At 41.5% G+C, this 26,223-nt stretch overlaps 1 protein-coding gene across 2 annotated transcripts in view; it reads left to right on the top strand.

The window, feature by feature from the left end:
• The window catches only part of LOC124777351 (glutathione S-transferase 1-1-like), a 29,004-nt gene extending 13,900 nt beyond the window's left edge, over positions 1-15,104 (top strand). For both annotated transcript variants that reach the window (XM_047252724.1, XM_047252725.1), the window contains 5 exons: positions 4,257-4,405; positions 4,772-4,830; positions 11,165-11,303; positions 14,110-14,271; positions 14,861-15,104. In XM_047252724.1, the coding sequence (XP_047108680.1) occupies positions 4,265-4,405; positions 4,772-4,830; positions 11,165-11,303; positions 14,110-14,271; positions 14,861-15,010 (651 nt within the window). In that variant the 5' untranslated portion in view covers positions 4,257-4,264 and the 3' untranslated portion in view covers positions 15,011-15,104. The remainder of the gene's footprint in view (positions 1-4,256; positions 4,406-4,771; positions 4,831-11,164; positions 11,304-14,109; positions 14,272-14,860) is intronic.
• Positions 15,105-26,223: the final 11,119 nt, after the last annotated feature.

Genomic DNA, 26,223 nt, shown 5'->3' with positions numbered 1-26,223 from the left:
CTTAAAAATTGCCATGGCGAGTTATGAAAAGGAACCAACTCGTGAAATGACCAGCGAGGAAGGCGAATGGACAATACAGTAAATCTGTCAAGAAAAACACATGATTACATTAGTGAGACCCTGTTCTAACGCAAAAATTTTTGGAGATTTCTCAAAGTTTGCCTTCCAAGTAGACAATGAAGATAATAAACGGCCTGTCATTACGATTCTTAAAAGACGGTATGGCCCACGCTAAATTGTTACAGACACTCTAGGGAAACATTTTTCGTCTTTCTGAGTGGACTGCTGCAGCATTCCACGACTTACTCTCCCGTATCTGCCTCTTCATCTCTGAGTGTTATCTCTGTACAATAGTTCATATTTCTTTACACATGGAAATAATTTTGTAGCTCTTCACCAACAAGATGGGCTACGGAAGTGGGTCATGTTAGCGTTTGCCTCTGGGATTTGGTAATTACTTAACCCTGTGGCGCATAGCGTCTAGTACAGTGGACAGCTGTTAATGATCGCTTCTTTGGTATTTTCAGTCAGTCCTGAGGATGCAAATGCACACAGTTCACTGCAGTGGGCTCTCCCTACTGGTGCTGTGTCCTGCATGCATTTGTAGCCTCATGACTAACTGAAAACGCCAGAGAATTTACCATTAAAAGTTGTCCACTGCAGTGAAATACATGCACCATAGGGTTAAGGCTGCCACACACAAGCGGACTGTTCCACCGACCCGCTAGCTAAGTGGGTCAGCTCCGACCTGTTCTCCTCTGAGTAGACGAAGGTTTCAGCTCGGGTCCAATGTCCATGTCCGTCGGTTCGAACGGCAGATCTCCACCTGCTTCTCCAGGGAGCTACCTACCAGCCCACACTGCGTCAGTGCAAGCAGGTAGGGTCCGGCACACAGTCACCGGTGTTCACTCAAGTTGGACGGGTCAGCAGACCAGTCGGGCTGTGAATGGATGCCTTTAGCCGTCGATCTCAAATCCTGAAGGTGCCTCCCAACTCCAGGGGTCATTGTGCCAAACTTGATGAATCCCATCTGTACCGATCCGTGAAAGCTTATTAGGACTCTGTTATCACTGACGCTTAACTGTAACGTCGTATCCAGCACATCTATATTTACTCAAAAGCACTTTCAACTTGTCATCTTTGGACTACTCCCTGTGTACAGTGCTCAATAACTTCCTTATGAATTCCTCATACCACACGCCTTTCATTAGATCAATCCAAATTTCCTCACCATCTGGGCTGCTTAGTCCTTTTCCACGTGAATAAATCCCCAATCCTGCATTAGGTATTATGTTGGTCTAACTAGGTCTGTAAGTTCCTTCAAAATCATAAGGTAATAGTACTAGCACATATTAGACAATTTCGAAACTAAAATGTTGCTTCTGTTTCAGGATATCTCTTTTACTTATTTTAACACTTGTTCTAATGTTTCAAGTAATCCTGTAGTCACATATGGTGAATAACGATTAAGAGAGCTGTCAATAACCATCCCAAAAGCCCTATGTTGAATCAAGATAATTACATCTTTCACTGCAGGATTAACACGAAGTTCCGTCGACAGCCATGTAGACATCTCTTGTTACTAACCACCTACATCAGAATCCATCTTATCAAATTGACTTTTTGCAAGGACGATTTTCCTCGCTGACAACGGTGTTGATCTTTGACACAGTAAACACTATTAAATCACGTCATTCACACAGAAGCTGATGAGGTCGTTTTCTACAGTCTCTCTCTCCCTCTCTCTCTCTCTCTCTCTCTCTCTCGCTCGCTCGCTCGTTCATTCTCCATCCGTCTGTCTCTCTCATTTTAGAAATACACCCATGCAACCCCCCCCCCCTTCCCACGCACACACACATATCACGTCACGTCACATCACATCACGTAAGTTCTCCCGCCAGCAGAGGCACCCCAATAGCTCTCACGAAACATAAGGCACACTACGAAAAAGCAACGAACGACAATAATACAGCATCTTTCAATGAGCACGTTTTGTGGAAAGTAAATATGAAGTAAAGGTGAGAGTGAATCTACGAAAAACAGCGTGAAAGCAGTGCACACAATTGAAGCAGAAAGAGATATCCACCAGAAATAAACAGCACGAAAAATGAGGATACAGTAACGCACATAGCCACTACCCACGAAAAAGTACATAAAATGTACTTCTTTTCTTTCTGACTACCTTGCAAATGACATGCTGTCAATACTACAAAAAAGGAAAAAACAAAGATCTATAAAAACGCATTTTCACTAGGAATGTAATTTTCGGTTCAGCAGCCGAAACAAAAAATTCAAAATGCACAAGTCATAATCTTTAGCCCTACGATCGTTAACGATCATAAACTTCGTATTATACTTGACAGGAATAAATTTGAACCAGAGAAGATGACACATAAGTATCGAAACAAAGCGAGGAGAAATAACTTTCCATCTGGCGGATTTAAAAAGAAAAAAAAAACGAAATTGTAAATAGCAAACACAGAAAAAGCTGGAGAGGAGCTTTCAACCTGTGGAAGATGATATTCCCACTGACATTAAAATAAAATGTTATGTTGTCCATTCAGGACCTCATGACCTCCTTGGCCCTAAAAGACTGTTGGTGAATAACGCAACCAGCCACAAATACTTTTAAAATGCTTTATTTCAGTGTCATAACCGCTCTCAGGCTATCATGCTGAAAAAGGGGCATGACAGCCCGAAACCGGTTATGACACTGAAATAAAGCTTTTTAAAAACATTTGTGGCTTGTTGCGTTATTCACCAACAATTCATACAATACAGGAGAAGATGAATAAGGTGAGTGGAAAAACGAAATGTCACATGACGTTGAAAGCTCTGCTTGTGGATTTTCCCTAGTTTTCCACAAGAGAAGACCAAATCGTGGGGCAGTATAAAAAACTATTATTCCCGGGTGAATGAATTTTCGAATCTCATTCCTATATAGAAGAAAATAAATGTTATTTGTGATTAATATAATTATGAACTGTCTGATACCACGTAAAGTAAAAGTATCCTTAATATGGCCAAACTTGTGCGATGTTCAAAGAAATTGCTACAGAGTTATTACAAATGACAGAGCAACTTATCACCCAAACTCGCTAAAATTGGTTTCCGATATGGAGATTGCACTTATCACGAGATGATACACTTGCCTGGCGTGAATCCCAATAATCGCACCCAGGTGCTAGTACGAGTGTACGTCTCACATTCTGACAGTGAAGACTAGCATTACTTACGGATTGGACTATGTGATCTTTTTTCTGAGTTGTCACTTTCCTGCTTTTGTTGGATGTTTCCAAATTTATGTCATTCCCTACAGTTTCCACTCTCTACAGCTCCCTCTAATACCATGGAAGTTATTCCCCATCTCTTAGCACGCGCCTTATCATCCTGCCTCAGAGCTGCAAGATGTTATATTGCTTATTTTCATTAATTTTGTATCATGATCAGATAACCCATTAACAGTGGGTTACACATTATGGTTTCAGCCTGAACACTGTCTATCAAAATTTTGCCTGGATCCCAATACCCTGCTGCACACGAGTTGTAAAATTAACTACTGAAATTAAACTGAAATACCCAAATAATGGTTGCAGTTAATTTTACAGTTTAATTCTTTAATATCTCCACAGATTACTGTTTCTTCTTGTCTGACAAAAGCTCAATAATTCTTTTAGATTTCTCATAAATAGCTGAAAGCTTCCTAGAGGGGATTTGTAGACTGTTACAATTACAAGAGTAGTCTTCCGCTGTGATAATTCACAAGCACATGTATCTAGGTTCTGATGTACACAAAAACTATTTGTTTGAATATCTTTTACTTTGTTTCCAACTGTTACATATGTTTCAACTCCTTGTTTTGCCATGTTTGTCTACAAACGAGTATATTTAAATTCTCCATCCACGTAGTTACGTAGAGGCACAAAATATCTATCCCACCAGATGTCTCCACACTTTCTAGACATACAAGAAGCCCATCTTGTGTTCTGATGAAAGAAATTAATTGTATTTTTCTGGCAACTGTCACATATATTATGGTCCGGATCTGTTCTAATTTCTTTTAAGTTTGAATGTCTATAGCCTGACAAAGCTAAAAAATATGCCCCTCGGACACCAGTAACCACAGGTATTTTGCTTTGTGTGCTTGTCCCCCTCCCTTTTACACTTCCTACAAGCTGCTCAGCTAATCTGTTCTTTCCTCCTCCTATTCAGGTCTACCACTCTATGATCGACTTAAAATGCGTTTCATTTTTCAGAAACAACCATGCCACCGTTGACTCTCTACAATAGCAACCTGAGCGTCCCATGCCGCTTAGTACGTATAGTGGCTGGTGTTGTTGGAGTCGACCTGAAAATTGTCAACGTCGTCCCTAGGGTTGATCTGAGAACGCCTGAGTGGTTGAAGGTAAGCTAGAACGCAGTTTTGAAAAAAAATTCGTCTACAAAGACAAATGTCAAATGGTATTCGTTTTAAAATAACTTACATTTTATGCAATAATTCTGAATGTAACCATGAAAATAATGAAATAAAGCATGAAAAATGACATAACGGAAAAACATGTTCGTTGTCTCAAAAATAAAATTATGTAATAATAATAATTCTTTCTACTCTGTTAAATGTTTGTAAAAGAGTTGTTGGTAGAAATGCAGTGTTAGTTAATGGGATCCTAATTTTATTTTCCATCTCTTAAATCGGATATGTTTTAGGGTATTGCTCATTAAAAACTAGAGTTTTGCACGACATTGTCAGCTGAATTTGCACTTGTTTCAGAAAAACCCACAACACACAGTTCCAGTAGTGGATGACAATGGGTTATGGCTTAATGAAAGGTAGGTGTTAATGTCACTGATTATCTTTTCACTGTCGACTACTTTAGAGATGGATACGATACGATAGATATTTTTTTCAAAAAAAATGGTTCAAATGGCTCTGAGCACTATGGGACTCAACTGCTGAGGTCATCAGTCCCCTAGAACGTAGAACTACTTAAACCTAACTAACCTAAGGACATCACACACATCCATGCCCGAGGCAGGATTCGAACCTGCGACCGTAGCGGTCGCGCGGTTCCAGACTGTAGCGGCTAGAACCGCTCGGCCACCCCGGCCGGCTATTTATTTATTTTTTTTTTCACTTAGAAAAGAATAAAACAGATGCCTCAGCTAAAATCGGTCTTTCAAGTTTAGACGCGCACAAGTTTACATTCGACGAAATATGTTCGTACTGGTAATCTCTACCTATACAAGTATTGAGGGATGAGTGTTACGAACATGTTTGTTTTAAGCACCTATGTGTGCGTTGCTGAAAAAGTAATGTACCTTAATGGTACAAAAGGTTTTTGCTTCATAAAAGAACAATCTTTCAGCTACAGTCGGATTCTTTTCTATTGCTCTTGAAATCTATTCCAATATCAACGAACTAGTAAAGTTATTAAAAATATTTAGAGGCCGTAAGATGATCCTGATTCGTGAACGATGTCATTAATAACAGTTTTCCTGTTCCTCACTTGTTCCAGTGACATAACGAGTGTGCCTCATACAAAGCGAGAGATAAGACATTTCTTATCGGAGCTAATTTAAAGAGAAGACACACTCATGTAAACAATGGCCATCGAACAACAAAATAAACGCCCGAGTGGCATTAATTTCTTTCGTATTTTTAATGCTGGTAAACGGCCCCTCCCGCCAGAGGTTCGAGTCATCCCTCGGGCATGGGTGTCTACATCTACATCATCTACATCTATACTCCGCGAGCCACCTTACGGTGTGTGGCGGAGGGTACTTATTGTACCACTATCTGATCCCCCCTTCCCTGTTCCATTCACGAATTGTGCGTGGGAAGAACGACTGCTTGTAAGTCTCCGTATTTGCTCTAATTTCTCGGATCTTTTCGTTGTGATCATTACGCGAGATATATGTGGGCGGTAGTAATATGTTGCCCATCTCTTCCCGGAATGTGCTCTCTCGTAATTTCGATAATAAACCTCTCCGTATTGCGTAACGCCTTTCTTGAAGTGTCCGCCACTGGAGCTTGTTCAGCATCTCCGTAACGCTCTCGCGCTGACTAAATGTCCCCATGACGAATCGCGCTGCTTTTCGCTGGATCATGTCTATCTCTTCTATTAATCCAACCTGGTAAGGGTCCCATACTGATGAGCAATACTCAAGAATCGGACGAACAAGCGTTTTGTAAGCTACTTCTTTCGTCGATGAGTCACATTTTCTTAGAATTCTTCCTATGAATCTCAACCTGGCGCCTGCTTTTCCCACTATTTGTTTTATGTGATCATTCCACTTCAGATCGCTCCGGATAGTAACTCCTAAGTATTTTACGGTCGTTACCGCTTCCAATGATTTACCACCTATGGCATAATCGTACTGGAATGGATTTCTGCCTCTATGTATGCGCATTATATTACATTTATCTACGTTTAGGGAAAGCTGCCAGCTGTCGCACCATGCATTAATCCTCTGCAGGTCCTCCTGGAGTACGTACGAGTCTTCTGATGTTGCTACTTTCTTGTAGACAACCGTGTCATCTGCAAATAGCCTCACGGAGCTACCGATGTTGTTCTTCGCATATGTTAGTTTAAGTAGTGTGTAAGTCTAGGGAACGATGACCTAAGCAGTTTGGACCCTCAGGAATTCATACACATGTGACCATTTGAATGCTGGTAAAATGGTTTCTTCTGCTTATTTTTGCAGGTCCTCCGAAATTCCATGTCACAAAACGACACTGAGATTAATAACGCCACTTAGTCTTTTTCGTGCCATCCTGTCGCAGCTTTGGAGTGACTTAACAAGTTTATGTGGGAAGATTATACATTTTGTGAAAGCATTGCGAACAGCTATTAAGTATCTTATTATATTCATGAAGTGTAGCTGTCTGTATGTTCTTCACAAATTATTATTGGTTTTAGTGAAAAACCATCATCACATTAGAAAAGTCAATATAGACCCTGTTATTTATGTATCATATCATTCCATATTTGATGTCACATCTGATGTGACACGAAATGATACGTAAATAATATATCAACTTTTGTGTCGTGGGGATGGTTATTAAGGGAAACCGATAGCGGTAATAGGGGACACACAGAAAAAAGGGTCACATATTCGTGCACGAGGTAGTATTGGTCAAAACTAGAAGAAACGTTCATATAATGACATGTCCGGGAACCAATACCTGTTGAAATAGGACTCGTTGGCGATCCACTGGACATACTCTGCATTTTATTTACAGACGAGGCTGGATTCACGAGAGTAGAGCAATCATGGAACTGAGGCATCAGGATCACTTCAGTGTATGGGCAGGAATTTTCGGTGACAGATTCAGAGGAGCATGCTACGCCTTAGCAATCAGATCAGCAGATGCTGTGTGCCACCGATTTATGCGCGGTAAATTACCAGCTTTATTTGAGAACATAATTTTATTGGGAAGACCAAAACTGCGGTTTATGCACGACGGGGCACCATCTCATTTTTTTACAATACAAGTTTATCACTTAGCGCTAGAAAACGCAATTTCTTCAAAAATAGGTAAAATATAAAAAAGCAAAACAAAAATGTACAAAGCATCAAAACATCGCTTCACTACTTTGTCAAGCTTGTATAAAATATCTTTCTATTATTCACAAACGACTTTCACACTTATCAACAATAACGGAAAACTCCTGTCTTTGATCATGGCGCAGAGCGTTCTATTGAGGACAAAAAAGCAACAATAATTATATTGTTTCCTGTTTGTGCAAGTAAACAGTACTTCCATCACACATAATTGCTTTGGGTGCATAAAAGCGCAGAAGTTACATGATCGACTATTTTTTGCATATAAATGCAGTTTACATTTTGTAAAGGTATACAATGCACAGTTGACTAACACTGAAAAATGTGTTCTAATTATGTATAAAACTAACAAACAAAAAACAAAGAGAAGTGTCAGCACGTAGTTTCTCTTTCAAACATTTATCTATGATTCTTTCCCTGCTAATGCTACCAATATTAATGGTAATCCCATCATTTCTGCATCACTTATGTACAGTTTCAAAGCTATCGAACCATTGTTTTGGTTCACCGCTTCTCTAGCTCTACTTATGCTATTAGAGTTATTGCAAATTTTGGTGATAAACATATCAGTAAATTAGCCTACTATGCTTATTTTCATTCACTGCTTTCATATGGCATCGTATTTTTGGAGCAATTCTTCATTAAGAGAGAAAGTATTCATTGCACAAAAGCGTGTGATCAGAATAATAGCTGGAGTCCACCCAAGATCACCTTGCAGACATTTATTTAAGGAACTCGGGGTATTCATATTACCTTTGCAATACATATATTCACTTATAAAATTTGTCATTAATAACGCATCTTAATTCAAAAATAACAGCGAAGTGCATGGCTACAACACTAGAAGAAAGGATGATCTTCACTATTCTGGATTAAATCTCACTTTGGCACAGAAAGGGGTGAATTATGCTGCCACAAATGTCTTTGGTCATTTGCCAAATAGTATTAAAAGTCTGACAGGCAGCCAACCTACATTTAAAAGCAAATTAAAAGAATTTCTGAATGACAACCCCTTCTACTCAATAGATGAATTCTTAGATATGAAGTACTAACTGTAAAAAAATAAATAAAAGAAAATAAAAAAGAAAACGAAAAAAGAAAAAAATTAATTATTTTGTGCGGACAAAACTTATGTTAAAGTGACACGTTCCACATCATTACGAAATGTCGTATTAATGATCTATGGGACAAGGATTAATGTATGTATGTATGTATGTGTGTGTGTGTGTGTGTGTGTGTGTGTGTGTGTGTGTGTGTATGTATGATGACCCGCTTACCACCGGGTGCTGTAAACAATAATAGTTCCACTTTCTGCCAGCATGTGAAAATAGGGCGCTGTAAGCAGTCCGAATGTGAAACGTGTCTTGTTCTGACGACAGTATTCTATTTACCGCTTGGAGACTGCTCGTCCTTTTGTGTGTGTGAAGTGACTGTAAGGTTCAAGTTTCACGTATGAAACGCATTGGCTATTGAGAAGAAAGGCTTTGCATTCTTGGTAAAGCTGTTTTGTCAGAACAGTAACAAAGGCGGCGCTGCAATCTGGGAATATCGCCGACAGATACAAATGCGAAGAGGTGTCATGCCATGAGTTGAGGAATATGACCAATAAATTCTAGGAAACACGTGAATTTTGTGGTGCTGTAGGGAGAAGGAGGTGGTCAATTCCCGCGGCAGTTGGGGATGAAGTTACTGTAGGTATAACCGACTGTGCAAAACATGCCTCAAATTCTGCAGCCAGTGCTCAAGCTGTGTCACGGGAATTGTTTAATCCCTGGTCAACAGTTGAAAAGTTTTTGCGGCGTTTTTTACATTTATATCCCTACAGCATTCAGAATGTGCAATAAACGAAGCTCCAGCATAGGCTACAACATCATGACCTTGTTCTTCGTGTTTTGGCTTGCATGGAAATTGGTGGCGGATGAATATTATTTGGAGGACGAAGCACAATTTACTCTACACGGTGTCATAAATGCACAGAGCCGTCGCATATGGAGTTCTACCCCGCCACATATTGTGCAGAAACATCCATTGCATTCACCTTACGTCACTGTCTAGTGTGGTTTCACAAGCTCCTCCATTCTCGGTCCGTTTTCCTTCGAGTAGATGACACCTCGTGGTCCTGATAAGTGTACAGTTACACCTGCACGTTATAAAGTCGTCGTTGTGCAACAGGTGATTCCAGCTTTACAAGAACGTAGCTGTGTCCACACCACTATTTTCATGCAAGTTGAGGCGACACAACATGTATCTTGACATGTGAAACATTTAATTCGAGAAACCTTCGGTAACAACCGTATCATCTCTAGGCAATTTCAACACCTATGACCTTCCAGATGCCGCTACCTGAAACCATGTGACTTCTGTTTGTGGGGATATCTGAAAGATGGTATTTATCAGGGATGTATTTGGATTCTTCCTGGTCTGAAGGATGGCACACAATGACACATGTCTCTAATTACATTGGATACCCCGCGAGCGGAAATACGGAAGCGTCCGATCCCGCCCGTCTGCTTTGACCCATGACGTCACAAATATGGCGGAAACAAAAACAAACACACACACACCTTCCACAAGAAGCCTAATGACACTAACGGGACAAACGCGGGAAATGGGGTGTTTTGGGTGGGGGCAAACTAAATATAAACAAATTTAGACGCCTTGCGTAGCTACAACGTGTAAGTGAAGAGAGCCATGCATGAATACTCACCCACCCCCCCAGGGGTCGTAACCCCTGCAACCCATAGAAGATAAAGATGCTTCAGTAGCTGATTAGTGTTTTTTGTCTTTTTTAAAAAAAAAATCTCACGGGATAGAACGAACATATCAGAAAGATAAATATAATAAACTAAAACAGAAATTGGAGGAAACAGATAATTAAAATAAGTAATAAGTGTTTTAAATTTTAAAAAAATCTCACGAGATAGAACGAACAGATCAGAAACGTTAATAAAATAAGATAAAACAGAACTGGAGACAGCCACACTCAAACCAAACTCCGCGCCGTCATGACGTCACACACGACAACACCCTTACGTCACGGGTCAAAGCCGACGCGTGGGATCGGACGCTTCTGTTGACCCCCGCGAGCAACCGTCGACCAGCCCGATGTTCGGATGCAGCTTGTTGCTGAGTCGCGAGACCATACTGAACACACAACTTGTTACCATATCATAATAACCGTGCCAGAATCAAAGTTATCTTGTGTTTCATCGTTCCTTCCCATTTTCTGCACCTACACCACATTCTGACTGCTTACGGCGTAATATTTTCACTTGGTGGCAGAAGGTGGAACTATTTTTTACAGCATACTCCGCGATCGCACCGAATAATGAACATGCTACGATTGTCATCGTCCTGCGATATATACACGTCACACTGCAGCACTCGGAATGTCTTCAGTTTAATTATGGCCACCTGGCATAATAACCGATGTAGTAAATTACAGCAGTAGTTTGTGGAATGATATAATAACCCGAATTGAAGGGAACGAAACATTCACAAACACACATCACCATACAAAAGAAGTAACAAGTTAGTTTCTAAGATGTAATTAATTTGACATGATACGTTGATAACGCGTCATCTCTTTCCGTAACAGCCGCGCCATATCAATGTACCTCATCTCAAAGTACGCAAAAGACGACTCTCTGTACCCGAAAGATGTGAACAAGCGGGTTCTCGTCGACCAAAGACTCTTCTTTGATCAAGACCTGTTCGGCAGGTTGGCGAACATTTTCGTAAGTACAATATTACTTGGTTCCATGTACGTTTATTTGTCCTGTCAATTTTTACAGCGTCATTTAAGACCCATCTGTTTGTTAAGATCCACTGATTGTCTCATTTCGCAAGTTAGCTTCATTAATATCTGCACTCACTTTCTTTGATTTACTCGATTTACTGCAAAACTCTCAAATCCGCACTAGACACATTTACCCATTATCTACACTCATGGTCATAAATTAAGGATAATGCTGATATATGGTGAAACAACGTTCTGGTGGGCGGTTTGCGGGTTTAAATCACTTCGGGATATGACCATGCGGTGCATTTGACCTGCGGTCGTCGCACGGTGGCGCTGGCAGCAGTCTACATACGCAGAGTTGTGTTGGTGCATGTCAGAGTACGGCGCAGCGAGTAAGTGTGCAGACGTTTTCACACGTGCTAATGGTGACTGTGTGTTGAAAATGGCTCAAAGAACACATATTGATGTTAGGGTGACTGGAGGCTGGTCAAACACAGCAAGTCGTAGCACATGCCCTTCGTGTGCCACAAAGTGTGGTCTCACGATTATGGCAAAGATTCCAGCAGACAGGAAACGTGTCCAGGCGCTACAGTACTGGACGTCCACAGTGTACAACATCACAAGAAGACCGATATCTCCCCATCAGTGCCCGCAGACGGTCACGGAGTACTGCAGGTAGCCTTGCTCGGGACCTTACCGCAGCCATTGGAATAGTTGTCTCCAGACACACAGTCTACAGACTACTGAACAGACATGGTTTATTCGCCCGGAGACCTGCAAGGTGCATTCCACTGACCCCTGGCCACAGGAGAGCCGGTAGAGCCTGGTGTCAAGAACACAGTACATGGTCATTGGAACAGTGGTCCGAGTCCAGGTATAGTCTGAACAGTGATTCTCGCCGGGTTTTCATCTGTCGTGAACCAGCAACCAGATACCAACCCCTTAATGTCCTTGAAAGGGACATGTGTGGAGGTCGTGGCTTGATGGTGTGTGTTGGGATCATGATTGGTGCATGTATACCCCTGCATGTCTTTGACAGAGGAACTGTAACAGGTGAGGTGTATCGGGACGCCAGTTTGCACCAGTATGTCTGCCTTTTCAGGGGTGCAGTGGGTCGCACCTTCCTCCTGATGGATAATACCGCACGACCACACCGAGCTGCCATCGTGGAGGAGTACCTTGAAACAGAAGATATCAAGCGAATGGAGTTGCCTGCCTGTTCTCCGGACCTAAACCCCATCGAGAACGTCTCGGTAAACGTATCGCTGCACGACTTCAAACCCCTAAGACACTTCAGGAGCTCCGTCAGGCACTGGTGCAACAATGGGATGCTATACCCTCGCAACTGCTCGACCACCTGATCCAGAGTATGCCAACCCATTGTGCGGCCTGTGTACGAGTGCATGGTGATCATATCCCATATTGATGTAGGGGGACATGCGCAGGAAACAGTGGCGTTTTGTAGCACATGTGTTTCGTGACGGTTTTCTCAACTTATCACCAATACCGTGGACTTACAGATCTGTGTCGTGTATGTTCACTATGTGCCTATGCTATTAGCGCCAGTTTTGTGTAGTGCTACGATGTGTGGCACCACGTTCTGCAATTATCCTTAATTTAAGAGCATGAGTGTATAATACCCCCCGATTTAGTTTAACGGCACCATCTGCCAGGATATAAATAAAATCAAGGAAAACAACTGACGCCCGTAAAGACTGCAACACCACCAAAGCGCCATGCAGCAAGCATCAAATGGGCATGAAGTGTACAAAATGTGTAAAATAATAGCATTCCAGCACAACTGCAGAAAGTTGCTAGTGGCATCGCCATATTCAGTATCTGGTCACAAATATCCGAAGACCCTATGTAATGCGGAATTGTCCACTAGATGTCACAAGAGGCGGATATGCCAGTAAAGACGGAGACTGGGATTGTTGTGTTGTCAGTAGCAGTAACAAGAAGAATAGATCGGTTGAGGGGACTCGGGAAATTCTAAAGTGGGCTCCACCTGAGTAACAAATCCATCAGAGGTATTCCAGACGTTATAAAGCAGTCCAAGTCGACTGTTGCTGATGTGACTGTGGAGGGGAAGGACGCAGTAACAACCACGGTTGAACCAAGGCCAGGCAACCTCGTGTATACTGACGGACAGGGACCGCCGAGCGTTGCGGAGTCCGGGTGTAAGAAATCGGCGGAAGGAATGACTAGTGAGTTCCAAAGTGCTACTAGCATTGCAATTAGCATAATGACTGTGCACAGGGAGTTAATGAGAATAGCGTTCAATGGTCTGCTAGTAACAGCATGGAAAGGATATGATCCATATACACAATACTTTTCTAGTTAAAAGATTAAGCTTATCCAGTATGGATGTTTAAGAATCCGTGACTGTTCATTCAATATAAAAACAGATCACTGCAGCCAGTCACTTTTTTAAAATAGAAGCAGTGTCATATGAGAAAATGAGAGACTAATTGGAAACAGAGAGCGGTGGAGTAGAATAATTTCTGTCAACCAGTCTTCGGATAGAGGTTTAAGAAATCTCCTGGATGTTAAGTCTGTAATGTTCCTCTTCCCGTTGGGAAACAAATTCGCTCTGATTTTCAGCTTTCCTTGTGACTTTTTACCTGTTCTTCACGTTTACTTATAAATCCGTTTAGCTGGGTTGTAGTGATTAGTAATTTTTCTGCTTTCTTTATGGTTTTTACCTGTTCTTCACGTTTACGTACAAGTGTGTTTATTTGGGTTGTAGTGAATGCTAATAACCGGTGATCTCTGTGCTGATCTTATGCTTTTTTCAACAGCACCCACAACTTTTTGGCAAATCGTTCGACCCCAGCGATGTCGAAAAAGTGAACGACAGTTTCGAGAGCCTGTCACGAATGCTGGAGGATAAACAGTGGTTGGCTGGGGAGAATATCACCCTTGCGGACTACGCTGTAGCTACTTCTCTAGCCGCTGTTGAGGTAAAACTACACACGTTTCCTCTTGGAAACTCATACGTAAATGGCTACACATTACGACTCAAGGACATGTGTTCAAATTTTTTATACACCAAAGTAAACCTTTTTTTTAATATCGACGTGCTCCCATTATTAATTACTGATATTTTTACAAGACGATGATTTCCATATGGCCTTTCGTGGGGAGCCAATATTTTTCTTAATTTATGGCCAATTTTGAGCTTGATGTCCTGCAACATATGTTAATGACATAAACTCAATCATGTGGAAATAGCATAAAAGGTCAAAACCTGGGTTGTAATTTAACGAACAACAGTACAGTCAAATGGTGATGTGTTCTTTTAAAAATTATTGTATGACTTTTGCTCGGCAACATCAAAAACTATTTATGACACTCTTTGGTTTACACATTCAACATAGCATACGAATATTGTTCATTGTTCATAAAATATTGAGATTTAACAAAATATTGAGTGAAATTAGTTTACTTCACCGAAAATTACTTCATCCCAATTCGTTGTACTGGCTGTTAATTTCTAATGTTAATTAATTATTTAATTGGCGCTTAACTTTTATGCTTGATTCTTTCCAGAAAACTCCAAAGGCCGCTGGAGTTGACCATCTGAAACACGCTAACATCAAGCAGTGGCTGTCACGTTTTGAAGATCGCTACCCACAGATTTTGGAACACCGCAAAGGAGTACGTGAAGCTCTCGAGCAAAGACTACAGTCAATGAAGTAAATTATGGAACAAGGATTTGTAAATATACTGTTTATTTATGATGTCGATTATGTACTGCTCAAATAAATCTTCTGTATTTTTCGTTCAGCGAAAATACTGCTATGATGTATTTTCCAAATCTTCTGTGGCATTTACAGACGTGGAAAGAGAATCTGAAAAACTAAAAGTGTAATGAACTATTTTTTCTGTAGCAGTAAATTCGACGTTTCCGTAGGCATTCCGTTTAGGTAATATTGGAATGGCACCCGTCTGTAGATGCATTTGACACGTAGGTACCTGGTTCGAATCCCAAAGGTGGAGTTAATTTTCGCCATTCAAGATAAGCGTAATTATTACGACTAGGATTTTTATGATAGAGCACGTATTTTTCGACTGACATGTTCTTTATATACATATAAATTCTTGTTATGATAAAATTAAGTCGTTTACTGTGATTTGTTAGGTCATATGTATGCATATGTAACCATTTCTCTCTGATATAGCGTATTTTAGTAAGTAAATGGTCAGATTCGTAATATTTTCACTGTTTCAAGAAGTAACTGCGAAAGCTATTTTATGGAAATTGGCAAATAAGTACGTTCCTTCCCTATTTCGTCTGAATTCACAACATTGGCTTCAGCCTCACACAACGTAGAGTTTTTGTAGCTTATTGCTACTCTATGAGTTGGCAGTTGGTTAAGCTACTTGGGCGGTGCGATTACGTTCGTCCATTACCTGCACCTCCCTGTGAACTCGTTGCAGCAGATCGCCGGTAGGAAAGCCGAGCAGAAACCTACCGTACTGCAACTCGCACCAGGCTGCATACAACGTAACTTTTTCTCGTACAACTCCTTCTTGGTGGTGTGATCTTTTCCGTCAATGTGTTAAGTGTACTGGTGGCCATTAAAAATGCATACATACACGCCGAGCGATCATAGACCCTTCAGATCACACGCTGCTTCCACAAACCGCCTCCTTTCCGTTTTGTCTCGGTTGCTCCAAGTATCTTCTATTGCCTGGGCAGCTAGATCCTAAAAGGCCGTCCACCCGGTGCTGCCTTTTTCCTTGCATGGGTTTCCCAACAAGCTCGTTACTGTGGGCAGTCGTTTAGGCTCCCTCCACGCACCGGAGACATCCAGGTTGAGGGCCGCAGATTCGGACTCCGGATCGAGGGCACTCGTTGTCGCCGCGTTCTTAGCCACACTGGCGAGGGAGTGCGCCACAGGTCACTTTGCAGCGGGCGGCGCTGAGGCAGCAGAGGCAAAGGCCGCTGAGTCGGCTCCTGGTGCATCATTACGACGCAGCAACTCCACTGCCGTACAAGGCCGACACACAGCAGTGCGTGGATGGGTCGCTGAGGCAGCCATTCTGCAGCAACCCGTTTTGCAGACAGCAAAGTGGTGTCCTCAGCATTGCAGGACCTGATGACACAGACCGAGAGGAATGGGGGCACTGTAGTTGGAAGCAATAAATCACTTGGGTAGATGGCACGAGTCTTCATACGGTGCCTTCTACCACTTCGTGCTACATTTGGTGTTGTTGTTACATTCGGTGTCAAAAGTTGCTACTACACATTCAACAGATCCTGTGATGCTCATTCGCTTTCAGTGAGGATGGCAATGTCATCAGCGAATCTTATCAGTGATGTTCTTTCATCACGAATTTCAATTCCATACTCGAATCTTTCTTTTATTTACATGATTACTCCTTCGATATATCGACTGAACAGCATGGAGGAAGATTACAGCTCTGTCTTACACCCTTCTTAATCTGGTCACTTCATTCTTTGATCTCCCACTCTTATTATTCCCTCTTGGTTCCTGTACACATTGTACTTTAATCATTTCCCTGTAGCTTATCCTACTTTTCTCAAAATTTAAAATATCTTGCATCATTTTACATTGTCAAACGCTTTGCGAAAGTCGAAAAATCCTATGAACGTGGCTTGATTTTTCTTTAGCCCTGCTTCCATTATCAACCGCAACATCAGAACTGCCTCTTTGTTGCGTTTACCTTTCCTAAAGTCACACAGATCTTATACAGCCTCAATTTTCTTTTCCATTCTTCTGTATATTATTGTTGTCAGCAGCTTGGATGCATGAACTGTTAAGATGATTGTGCGATAAATCTTGTAGGCTCTTGTAATCTTCGGAAATGTGTGGATGATATTTTTCCGAAAGTCTGATAGTATATCGCCAGTCTCACACATTCTACACACTAACGTGAATAGTCGTTTTGTTGCCACTTTCCCTGATGATTTTAGAAATTCCGGTGGAATGTTGTCTACCCGTTCTGCCTTATTCGATCTTAAATCGTCCAAAGCTCTTTTAAATTCTGATTCTAATACTAAATCGCCTTTCCCTTGTATACAGGCTCCTGTTCCTTCTTCTATCACGTAATAAAAAAAAAATGTAGAAATGTGTGTGAATTCCTAAGGGACCAAACTGCTGAGATCATCGGTCTCTAGAATTACGCCGACACACACAACACACACACACACACACACACACACACACACACACACACACACACACACACACACACACACACACGCCTGAGGGAGGACTCGAACCTCCGGTGGGAGGGCCACGCAATCCGTGGCATGGCGCCTCAAACCGCGCGGCCAGTCCGCTTGCTCCATGTAATCAGACAAGTTTTCCCGCTTATATGAGCCTTCACTGTACCTATCCGCTCTCTCCTATTCATTTAACAGTGAAAGTATCATTGCACGTTTAATATTATCACCCTTACTTTTAATTTCACCGAAGGCTTTTTTGATTTTTCTGTGTGCTAACCAGTCGTATTAGCACATGTTTCATATATTGTCAGGAAATATCGTAACTTGGATAAAAAGACATGGACTTGTTGATCGGTTACCAGTCGGCTGTCAGTTGTATTTCATGAAGCTTTAAAGAACATAAATTTGTATATAGGCGAATAAAATTTATATACTGTTAATAACACAATGCGTCTCATTCTAACCTTCCAGATTCCAAAGCTCCAGGAACAAAACTGTAGTAGTTATAATAATGAAATTGCATCATACGCTAGATCGTCTCAATGAATTTATTTCCCTGCATCGGACTGGTAACTATTGTCGGCAGAGCGCAGCAACAGTGCATGAAGCGAAAATGGCGACATCACAGCAGCACGCTCAAGCAGTATTGTGGTTTGAGAAGAATTTATAGTGAGTTGAATAGTGTGTTTCACCTGATGTGAAAACAATTAAGGAATGATTTCGTCGGTTTCTGCCAGCTAGAAGAGCTCTGAAACATTCTGGCGGCGCGCGCGTTGTGTTTCCTTATGGACAGTGGAGGACATCTGCCAAGCGTCTCTCAGAAGCCCACGTAAGTCAATTCGGCAGGCATCTAGGCACCTTAATGTACTTCGAAACACATTCATCGTGTAACAGACCAGCGTTTTCGTCTGTATACCTACAAAGTGCAAATTCTCCAACATCTGATGGCGATGGACAAACCTTGCCGACAACAATGTGCTACTGTTATGCTGCAGCGTAGTGACACGAATGACAGCTTCCAACGAGGCAACCTTTCATGTATCAGGAAAGGGTAATCAGCATAATGTTCGGTTTTGGATCTTGGGACGTCAGTACGCTATCAATGAACACGTTTGCAATAGTCCTACAACGTCGGGTGTGGGCTAATACATGACACCACTGTTGGAGCGTTCTTCCTTGCAGAAAACACAGTGAATGGTGCACTTTACCTGGACATCATACAACAGTTTGTATAACCTCAGGCACAAACCTTCCGACTCAGCTTCTTTCTATAACATGGAGCTCCATCGTATTGGTCAATGACTGTTCGTAAGTTCCGGGATACGAAATTTCGCACTCGCTGGATCGGATGCGGGAGAGCCATTACCTGGCCACCACCTTCCCTCCGACATTATTCCGATGGATTTCTTCTTGTAGAAATTCGTGAAGGACCGCGTGTATGAGATCACAGTGGACGATGTTCCTGTGGTAAGAAGTCGCATCAATTATGCAATTATAACAGTGACAGAGGCAAAGCTACGGAGAACAGGGTAAGAAATTGAATACAGACTCGTTATTCTTCATGCTACACATGGTTCGCATGTAAGGGTGTATTAATGATGTAGTGACGGTACTCACGACTGCCCAAGGGTACCGCAGCACAGTCGATAAGCCGCGCTCGAAACACCCGTAGCGCAACAGCTGTGTGGGTTGGTAGTACGAACTACACGTTTACCGAGGTCCGCCAGGGGAAGCAGCTGCCGCTGACACATTGACAAGATGTGTTTAGATAGTGATTGGTCGACGCCTCGTTAAATACCGGTGCACTGAGCTATGCCGGACAATTCTCCTCAGTGCGCCGAGTCGTGTACAGTTTCCTGTTACAGCCTAGTCTACAAGCTGCTCAGTTCGTCCGTCGTCTCCGAGAATTAGGCTCCGTAGAAATTGCAGGCCGGCTCTGGACTGTACATAGGCATCACTCAGAGGCATAGTGACAGTGCTTTAATAATTTAGAGGACTTGCAATAATTTCAAACGTCTAATTGTGCTGGATATTTCAAAAGAAGCAGCATCATTTATTTCTTCATATTTAATAAATATCACGCTATTACTAATAGTTGGGAATGTTTCTGACTGAAGATAACCTACGCCGTTCTCCTGTATTCCCATCAAATGATTATTAAATAAATTCTTTCAGACGCTCTAATGTCTGGTGCAATTTCATTATCAAATTTGCTACAGATTTTTTTCCTTGGGTGTTTTAAATGTGGGAGGTTTCAAAGCGACACCCAGCATAATTCATGGTCACCTTATTCAGTCAGTTGAATTCAGATACAAAAAAAATTTCCATATTACTGACTCCAAAGTTCTCAAAAAGCGTGCTTGGTTTCAACAACTTCCCGTTTAATAACAGGATTAATTTTAGCATTGTTGTTGTTGTTGTTGTTGTTGTACAGTGCGACGACTGGTTTGATGCAGCTCTCCATGCTACTCTCTCCTGTGCGAGCCTTTTCATCTCCGAATAACTACTGCAATATACATCCTTCTGAACCTGCTTACTGTATTCATCTCTTCGCATTGCTCTACAATTTTTACCCCCACATTTCCCTCCATTATTGCATTCGTGATCCCCTGATGTCTCAGAATGTGTCCTATCAACCAATCCCTTAGGGTCAAGTTCTACCACAAATTTCTTATCTTTCCAGTTCTACTCAGAACCTCCTCATCGGATTAGGGAAGGACGGGAAATGAAGTCGGCCGTGCCCTTTCAGAGGAACCATCCTGGCATTTGCCTGGAGCGATTTAGGGAAATCACGGAAAAACTAAATCAGTATGGCCGGACGAGGGATTGAACCGTCGTCCTCCCGAATGAGAGTCCAGTGTGCTAACCTCGCTCGGTAAAAGAGATAGGGGATCCAGTATTAGAATCAGAATTTAAAAGGACTTTGGAGGACTTAAGATCAAATGAGGCAGAAGGGATGGACAACATTCCATCAGAATTTCTTACATCTTTGGGGGAAGTGGCAACAAAACGACTACTCACGTTGGTGTGTAGAATGTATGAGTCTGGCGACATAGCATCTGACTTTCGAAAAAGGGTCATCCCCACAATTCCGAAGACAGCAAGAGCTGACAAGTGCGAGAATTATCGCACAATCAGCTTAACAGCTCATACAGCCAAGTTGCTTACAAGAATAATATACAGATGAATGGAAAAGAAAACTGAAGATGCGCTAGATGACGATCAGTTTGGCTTTAGGAAAGGTAAAGGCACGGGAGAGGCAATTCTATCGTTGCGGTTCATAACGGAAGAAGACTAAAGAAAAATCAAAACACGTTCATAGGATTTGTTGACCCGGAAAAAGCGTTCGATAATATAAAATGGTGCAAGATGTTCGAATTTCTGAAAAGTAGGGGTAAGCTACAGAGAGAGACGGGTCATATGCAATATGTCACAACAGCCAAGAGGGAATAATAAAAGTGGACGACCAAGAACTAGAAAGGGTGTAAGACAAGGATGTATCCTTTCTCCCCTACTTTTCAGTCTGTACACCGGCGAAGCAATGATGGAAATAAAAGAAACGTTCAGGAGTGGAATTAAAATTCAAGGTGCAGCGACAATAATGTTACGATTCGCTGATGACATTGCTATCTTGAGTGAAAGTGCAGTAGAATTACATGATCTGCTAAACGGAATGAACAGTCCAATGAGTACAGAGTATGGAATGAGAGTAAATCGAAGAAAGACGAATGTAATGAGAAGTAGTAAAAATGAGAACTACGAGAAACTTAATATCAGGATCGAAGGTCAAGGAAGTAGATAATGTTCAGGAATTCTGCTACCTAGGCAGTAAAATAACTAATGACGGACGGAGCAAGGAGGACATCGGAATTTCACTGAGGCTTTTTGCAGATGATGCTGTGGTGTATCGAGAGGTTGTAACAATGGAAAATTGTACTGAAATGCAGGAGGATCTGCAGCGAATTGACGCATGGTGCAGGGATTGGCAATTCAATCTCAATGTAGACAAGTGTAATGTGCTGCGAATACATAGAAAGATAGATCCCTTATCATTTAGCTACAAAATAGCAGGTCAGGAACTGGATGCAGTTAATTTCATAAATTATCTGGGAGTACGCATTAGGAGTGATTGAAACTGGAATGATCATATAAAGTTGGTCGTCGGTAAAGCAGATGCCAGACTGAGATTCATTGGAAGAATCCTAAGGAAATGCAATCCGAAAACGAAGCAGGTTACAGTACGCTTGTTCGCCCACTGCTTGAATACTGCTCAGCAGTGTGGGATCCGTTCCAGATAGGGTTGATAGAAGAGGTAGAGAAGATCCAACGGAGAGCAGCGCGCTTCGTTACAGGATCGTTTAGTAACCGCGAAAGCGTTACGTAAATGGTAGATAAACTCCAGTGGAAGACTCTGCAGGAGAGACGCTCAGTACCTCGGTATGGGCTTTTGTTAAAGTTTCGAGAACATACCTTCACCGAAGAGTCAAGCAGTATATTGCTCCCTCCTACGTATATCTTACGAAGAGACCGTGAGGATAAAATCAGAGAGATTAGAGCCCACACAGAAGCATACCGACAATCCTTCTTTCCACGAACAATACGAGACTGGAATAGAAGGGAGAACCGATAGAGGTACTCAGGGTACCCTCCGCCACACACCGTCAGGTGGCTTGCGCAGTATGGATGTAGATGTAGATGTAGAAAAGCAGGCTAGCAATGGCAAAAAGGGCATTTCTGGCAAGAGAAGTATACTAATATAAAATATCGGCTTTAAATTGAGGAAAAAATTTCTGAGAATGTACGTCTGGAGTACAGCATTGTATGGTAGTGAAACATGGACTGTGGGAAAGCCGGAACAGAAGAGAATCGAGGCATTTGAGATGTGGTGCTACAGACGAATGTTGAAAATTAGGTGGACTGATAAGGTAAGGAAGGAGGAGGTTCTGCGCAGAATCGGAGAGGAAAGGAACATGTGGAAAACACTGATAAGGAGAAGGGACACGATGATAGGACATCTGTTAAGACATGAGGGAATGACTTCCATGGTACTAGAGGGAGCAGTAGAGGGCAAAAACAGTAGAGGAAGACAGAGTCTGAAATACATCCAACAAATAATTGAGGACGTAGGTTGCAAGTGCTACTCTTGGATGAAGAGGATAGCACAGTAGAGCAATTCGTGGCTGACCGCATCAAACCAGACAGAAGACTGGTGGCCGAAAAAAATTCCCTTTCGCTTGCCTCATTTGCTACATTTTTAAATTTTCTCCTTTCACCAGTTCAATTCAATATCTCTTGTGTTGTTCAAGGATTTCTGTTAGGTCTTGTCTTATTACCTACTTGGTCCTCTGCTGCCTTCACTTTTTCATCTTGTAAAACTACCCGTTCGTCTTCTGCTGTATCCCTTTCCCCAATTCTAGTCAGCTGTTGCCTAATGTTCCTTCTGAATCCCTCAACAACCACTGGTTCTTTCAACTTATCTAGGTCCTATCTCTTTAATTTCGTAATTTTCCAATTTCTTCTTTGTAATCTACAATTCATAAATAATAAATTGTGGTCAGAATCCACATCTGCCCCTGAAAATGTCTTACAGTTCCACATCTGCCCCTGAAAATTTCTTACAGTTTAAATCTCATTACGATATTTCTGTCTTACCATTGTATAATCACTCTGAAGACTTCCAGTGTCTCCGCGTCTCCTCCACGTATACAACCTTCTTTCATCATTCTTAAAGCAACTGGTAGCGATGATTAAATAATGCTCTATGCAAAATTCCATCCGGCAGTTTCATTACTTTCCCACAGTCCATATGCACCTACTATTTTTCCTTTCTACTATCGAATTTCAGTATCCCGTCACAATTAAATTTTCGTCTCCCTTAGCTGCTTGAATAATTTCTTTTATCTCATTAATATATTTCTTAAATGTCCTCATCATCTGCTGAGCTAGTTGGCATATAAACTTGTACTACTGTGACAAGTGTAACATCCACGTGATAAATTTTTGGCTACAGTGCGACGAGAGGAAAGTATGCCTCTAACAGTTATAAACATTATCTATTCGACGTATGATAAAACAGTGGAAACTATGATGAATATTAATTATTTATATAATATTCTATGATGTAATTGGACATATCGATGTGTATCATACAAAGACAATGATAATTGTAAATTCCTTTTATGATCTGCGTTTGTCTTCCTTTGATTTTACTTTCTGTTGGTTGGCTTTTGTAGGTTGCGGACGCATATCAAACTGAGGTCTGTTAAGAAATTGTAATTATTTGTTAATTATTACTTGAAAATAGAGTTCATTATTATTATAAATATGAGTGAATAATTATTTGTAACTTTAATTCCTCTCTCAGTAAGCATTATCTGTGTTAATTATTTCTTTCCGCTGCAAGGAGCGCAGCCATTGATGATAGTGATTTGTGTCGCGTTTTTGTCTGTGTTTTCCTTAGAAACAAACCAAATGTTTGCTTGATGAAGTCTAAATGGTGTACAATAGGAAAGTAGAGTTTATAGAGTTTAATAAGCATTTTAAATACTTACTTATTTGGTCTAACAATGGAAAGTCTCTAACAATTGTCTGCCGCCATCTTAACAATCATCTCAGTGGCAAATTCAAATTACGCAACTCTGCAGACATAAATGCCGAACGTAATACAAATGTGTGAAAATAAATGTGCACCGGTGGTCCCGAACTCATTTTAATGAAAGTGGTTCGAATCAGATTGGTTCTTTAAAAACAGTGCTCATAGCACTATCCTTATAACAAACTTTTCTAGCTGATGTATGGAGCCGAAATTAATTACGCGCCAGTTGCGGAGAATATTGTTTCAGGTAGCATACGTCAGTGTTGTGCGCGGCTGATATTCGGTGGTTTTAATGATTATTTTGCTGAAGATAACTGCTTCCATCATAATCAATAGTTGTATAGAATCTGTTGTATGAACTGTGATTTAGTGACACTTACACAACTTACAGACAACACTTTAACACGACGTTAACTTGGAGTTCTTTAGCAACTTGACCAAATCTTTAGCCGGGAGAAAAATAATTTAGTAATTACTCGATGTAATAAAATAAGATTATCATTTTCATTTACAAATTAGTTAAATACTAAACCACTGAATAACACAGCGAACGCCACACAGGCTTCGTGTCTGTCTTGCCTACGATAATGCATTCACTATGCTGTTCATAGTAGCTTACCCACATTCCTATTTCTTATTCGTTATGAAACCCACTCCTGCAATGCCCCAATTTGATTTTGTATTTATAACCCTGTATTCATCTGCCCAGAAGTCCTGGTCCTCCTGCCACCGAACTTCACTAATTCCCACTATATCTAACTTCAACCTATCCATTTCCCTTTTTAAATTTTCTAACCTGTCTGTCCGATTAAGGGATCTAACATTCCACGCTCTAATCCGTAGAATGCCACTTCTGTTTCTCCTGATGACGACATCCCCGTGAGTAGTCCTCGCCCAGAGATGCGAATGGGGGACGATTTTACCTTCGGAATATTTTAACCAAGAGGACGCCATCATAATTTAACCTTGCAGTACAGCTGCATGACCTCGGGCGTAATTACGGCTGCTTTCAGCATTCAGCTTTAGTGTTCGCAGTACCAGCACAGCAATGTTATTTTGGTTGACCTTACAAGGTCAGATCAGCCAGTCATTCAGACTGTTGCCCCTGAAACCTCTGGAAAGGCTGCTGTCCTTCATCAGGACCCACACGCGTGTCTGCCCTCTCATCAGATACCCCTCCGTCCTCCGTTGTGGTTGCACCTACGGTACGGCTACCTGTATCGCTGAGGCACGCAAGCCGACCGACCGACGGCAAGGTCCACGGTTTATTGAGGGGGGGGGGGGGGGAGGATTGTAACAGTATTTGAGTTTCAGTTCTTAATCAAACTTTCAAAGCACTTAATTAAAGTAATAGCTGTTTAATAGGTATGTATGCGACAAGAAGTGTCCTAACATGTTCCAAAACGCTGCACGTAAAAACGAGATTATCCGTTGCTCATACCTCCGGTTATATTGGTGATAAGAAGATAGGGTCAAGTATTTTCGATATCCCTTGGGCTAGGAACCTCTTGCATACCTGGCGGATGGATCATCTAAGTGTCACTATCCTACCGTTCAGTGTCACATTGGATATGGCACACCTTCTCCTGCTTAGGCAAATAGAGAAAATCATTTGGTCCTTTTTGCATTTGATGTGGTCTACGGTGATTTGATGGAACCTATAGAGGCACTATTAGTTCAAGGGCGGTCCTTGGGAAACCCCACAAAAAGGTTTTTTTTGTACTATATTTTCGCGGTCACCAGCGGAGCAAATCCCAGCCGAGCATTCCAAGACGGCTATGCACAGCAAATGGCCATAATTTTTGCAGTGTATCCCTAAGATCCTGATCCCTAACAACCTCGAAAATTTTCTTCTGCTTCCGAGATACAGATTTTGAGTTACGCTACTTGTTCACGTAAAATCTGGAGTGAGCCAAAAGCGTAGTTAGTACAGTGACGTAGCACGGAGGAAGATGCTGTAAAGTGTCTCCGTTATCATAATGGATGGCACCCCATTTTGTAGTACTAAAGCACATGCCCCTTTTTCTTTTATTTTTTTGTGCCTAAATTCAGGTCTGAGATGTAAAATTGGTTTTGCGTTATTTCAATTTCACAAACGTACACTATGTAAATTTTACTTAC

The sequence above is a fragment of the Schistocerca piceifrons genome, chromosome 2, assembly GCF_021461385.2.
Source record: "Schistocerca piceifrons isolate TAMUIC-IGC-003096 chromosome 2, iqSchPice1.1, whole genome shotgun sequence".
Classification (NCBI taxonomy): domain Eukaryota; kingdom Metazoa; phylum Arthropoda; class Insecta; order Orthoptera; family Acrididae; genus Schistocerca; species Schistocerca piceifrons.
Note: the sequence above shows the minus strand (reverse complement) of the source record. Positions and strands in the feature narration are given on the sequence as shown.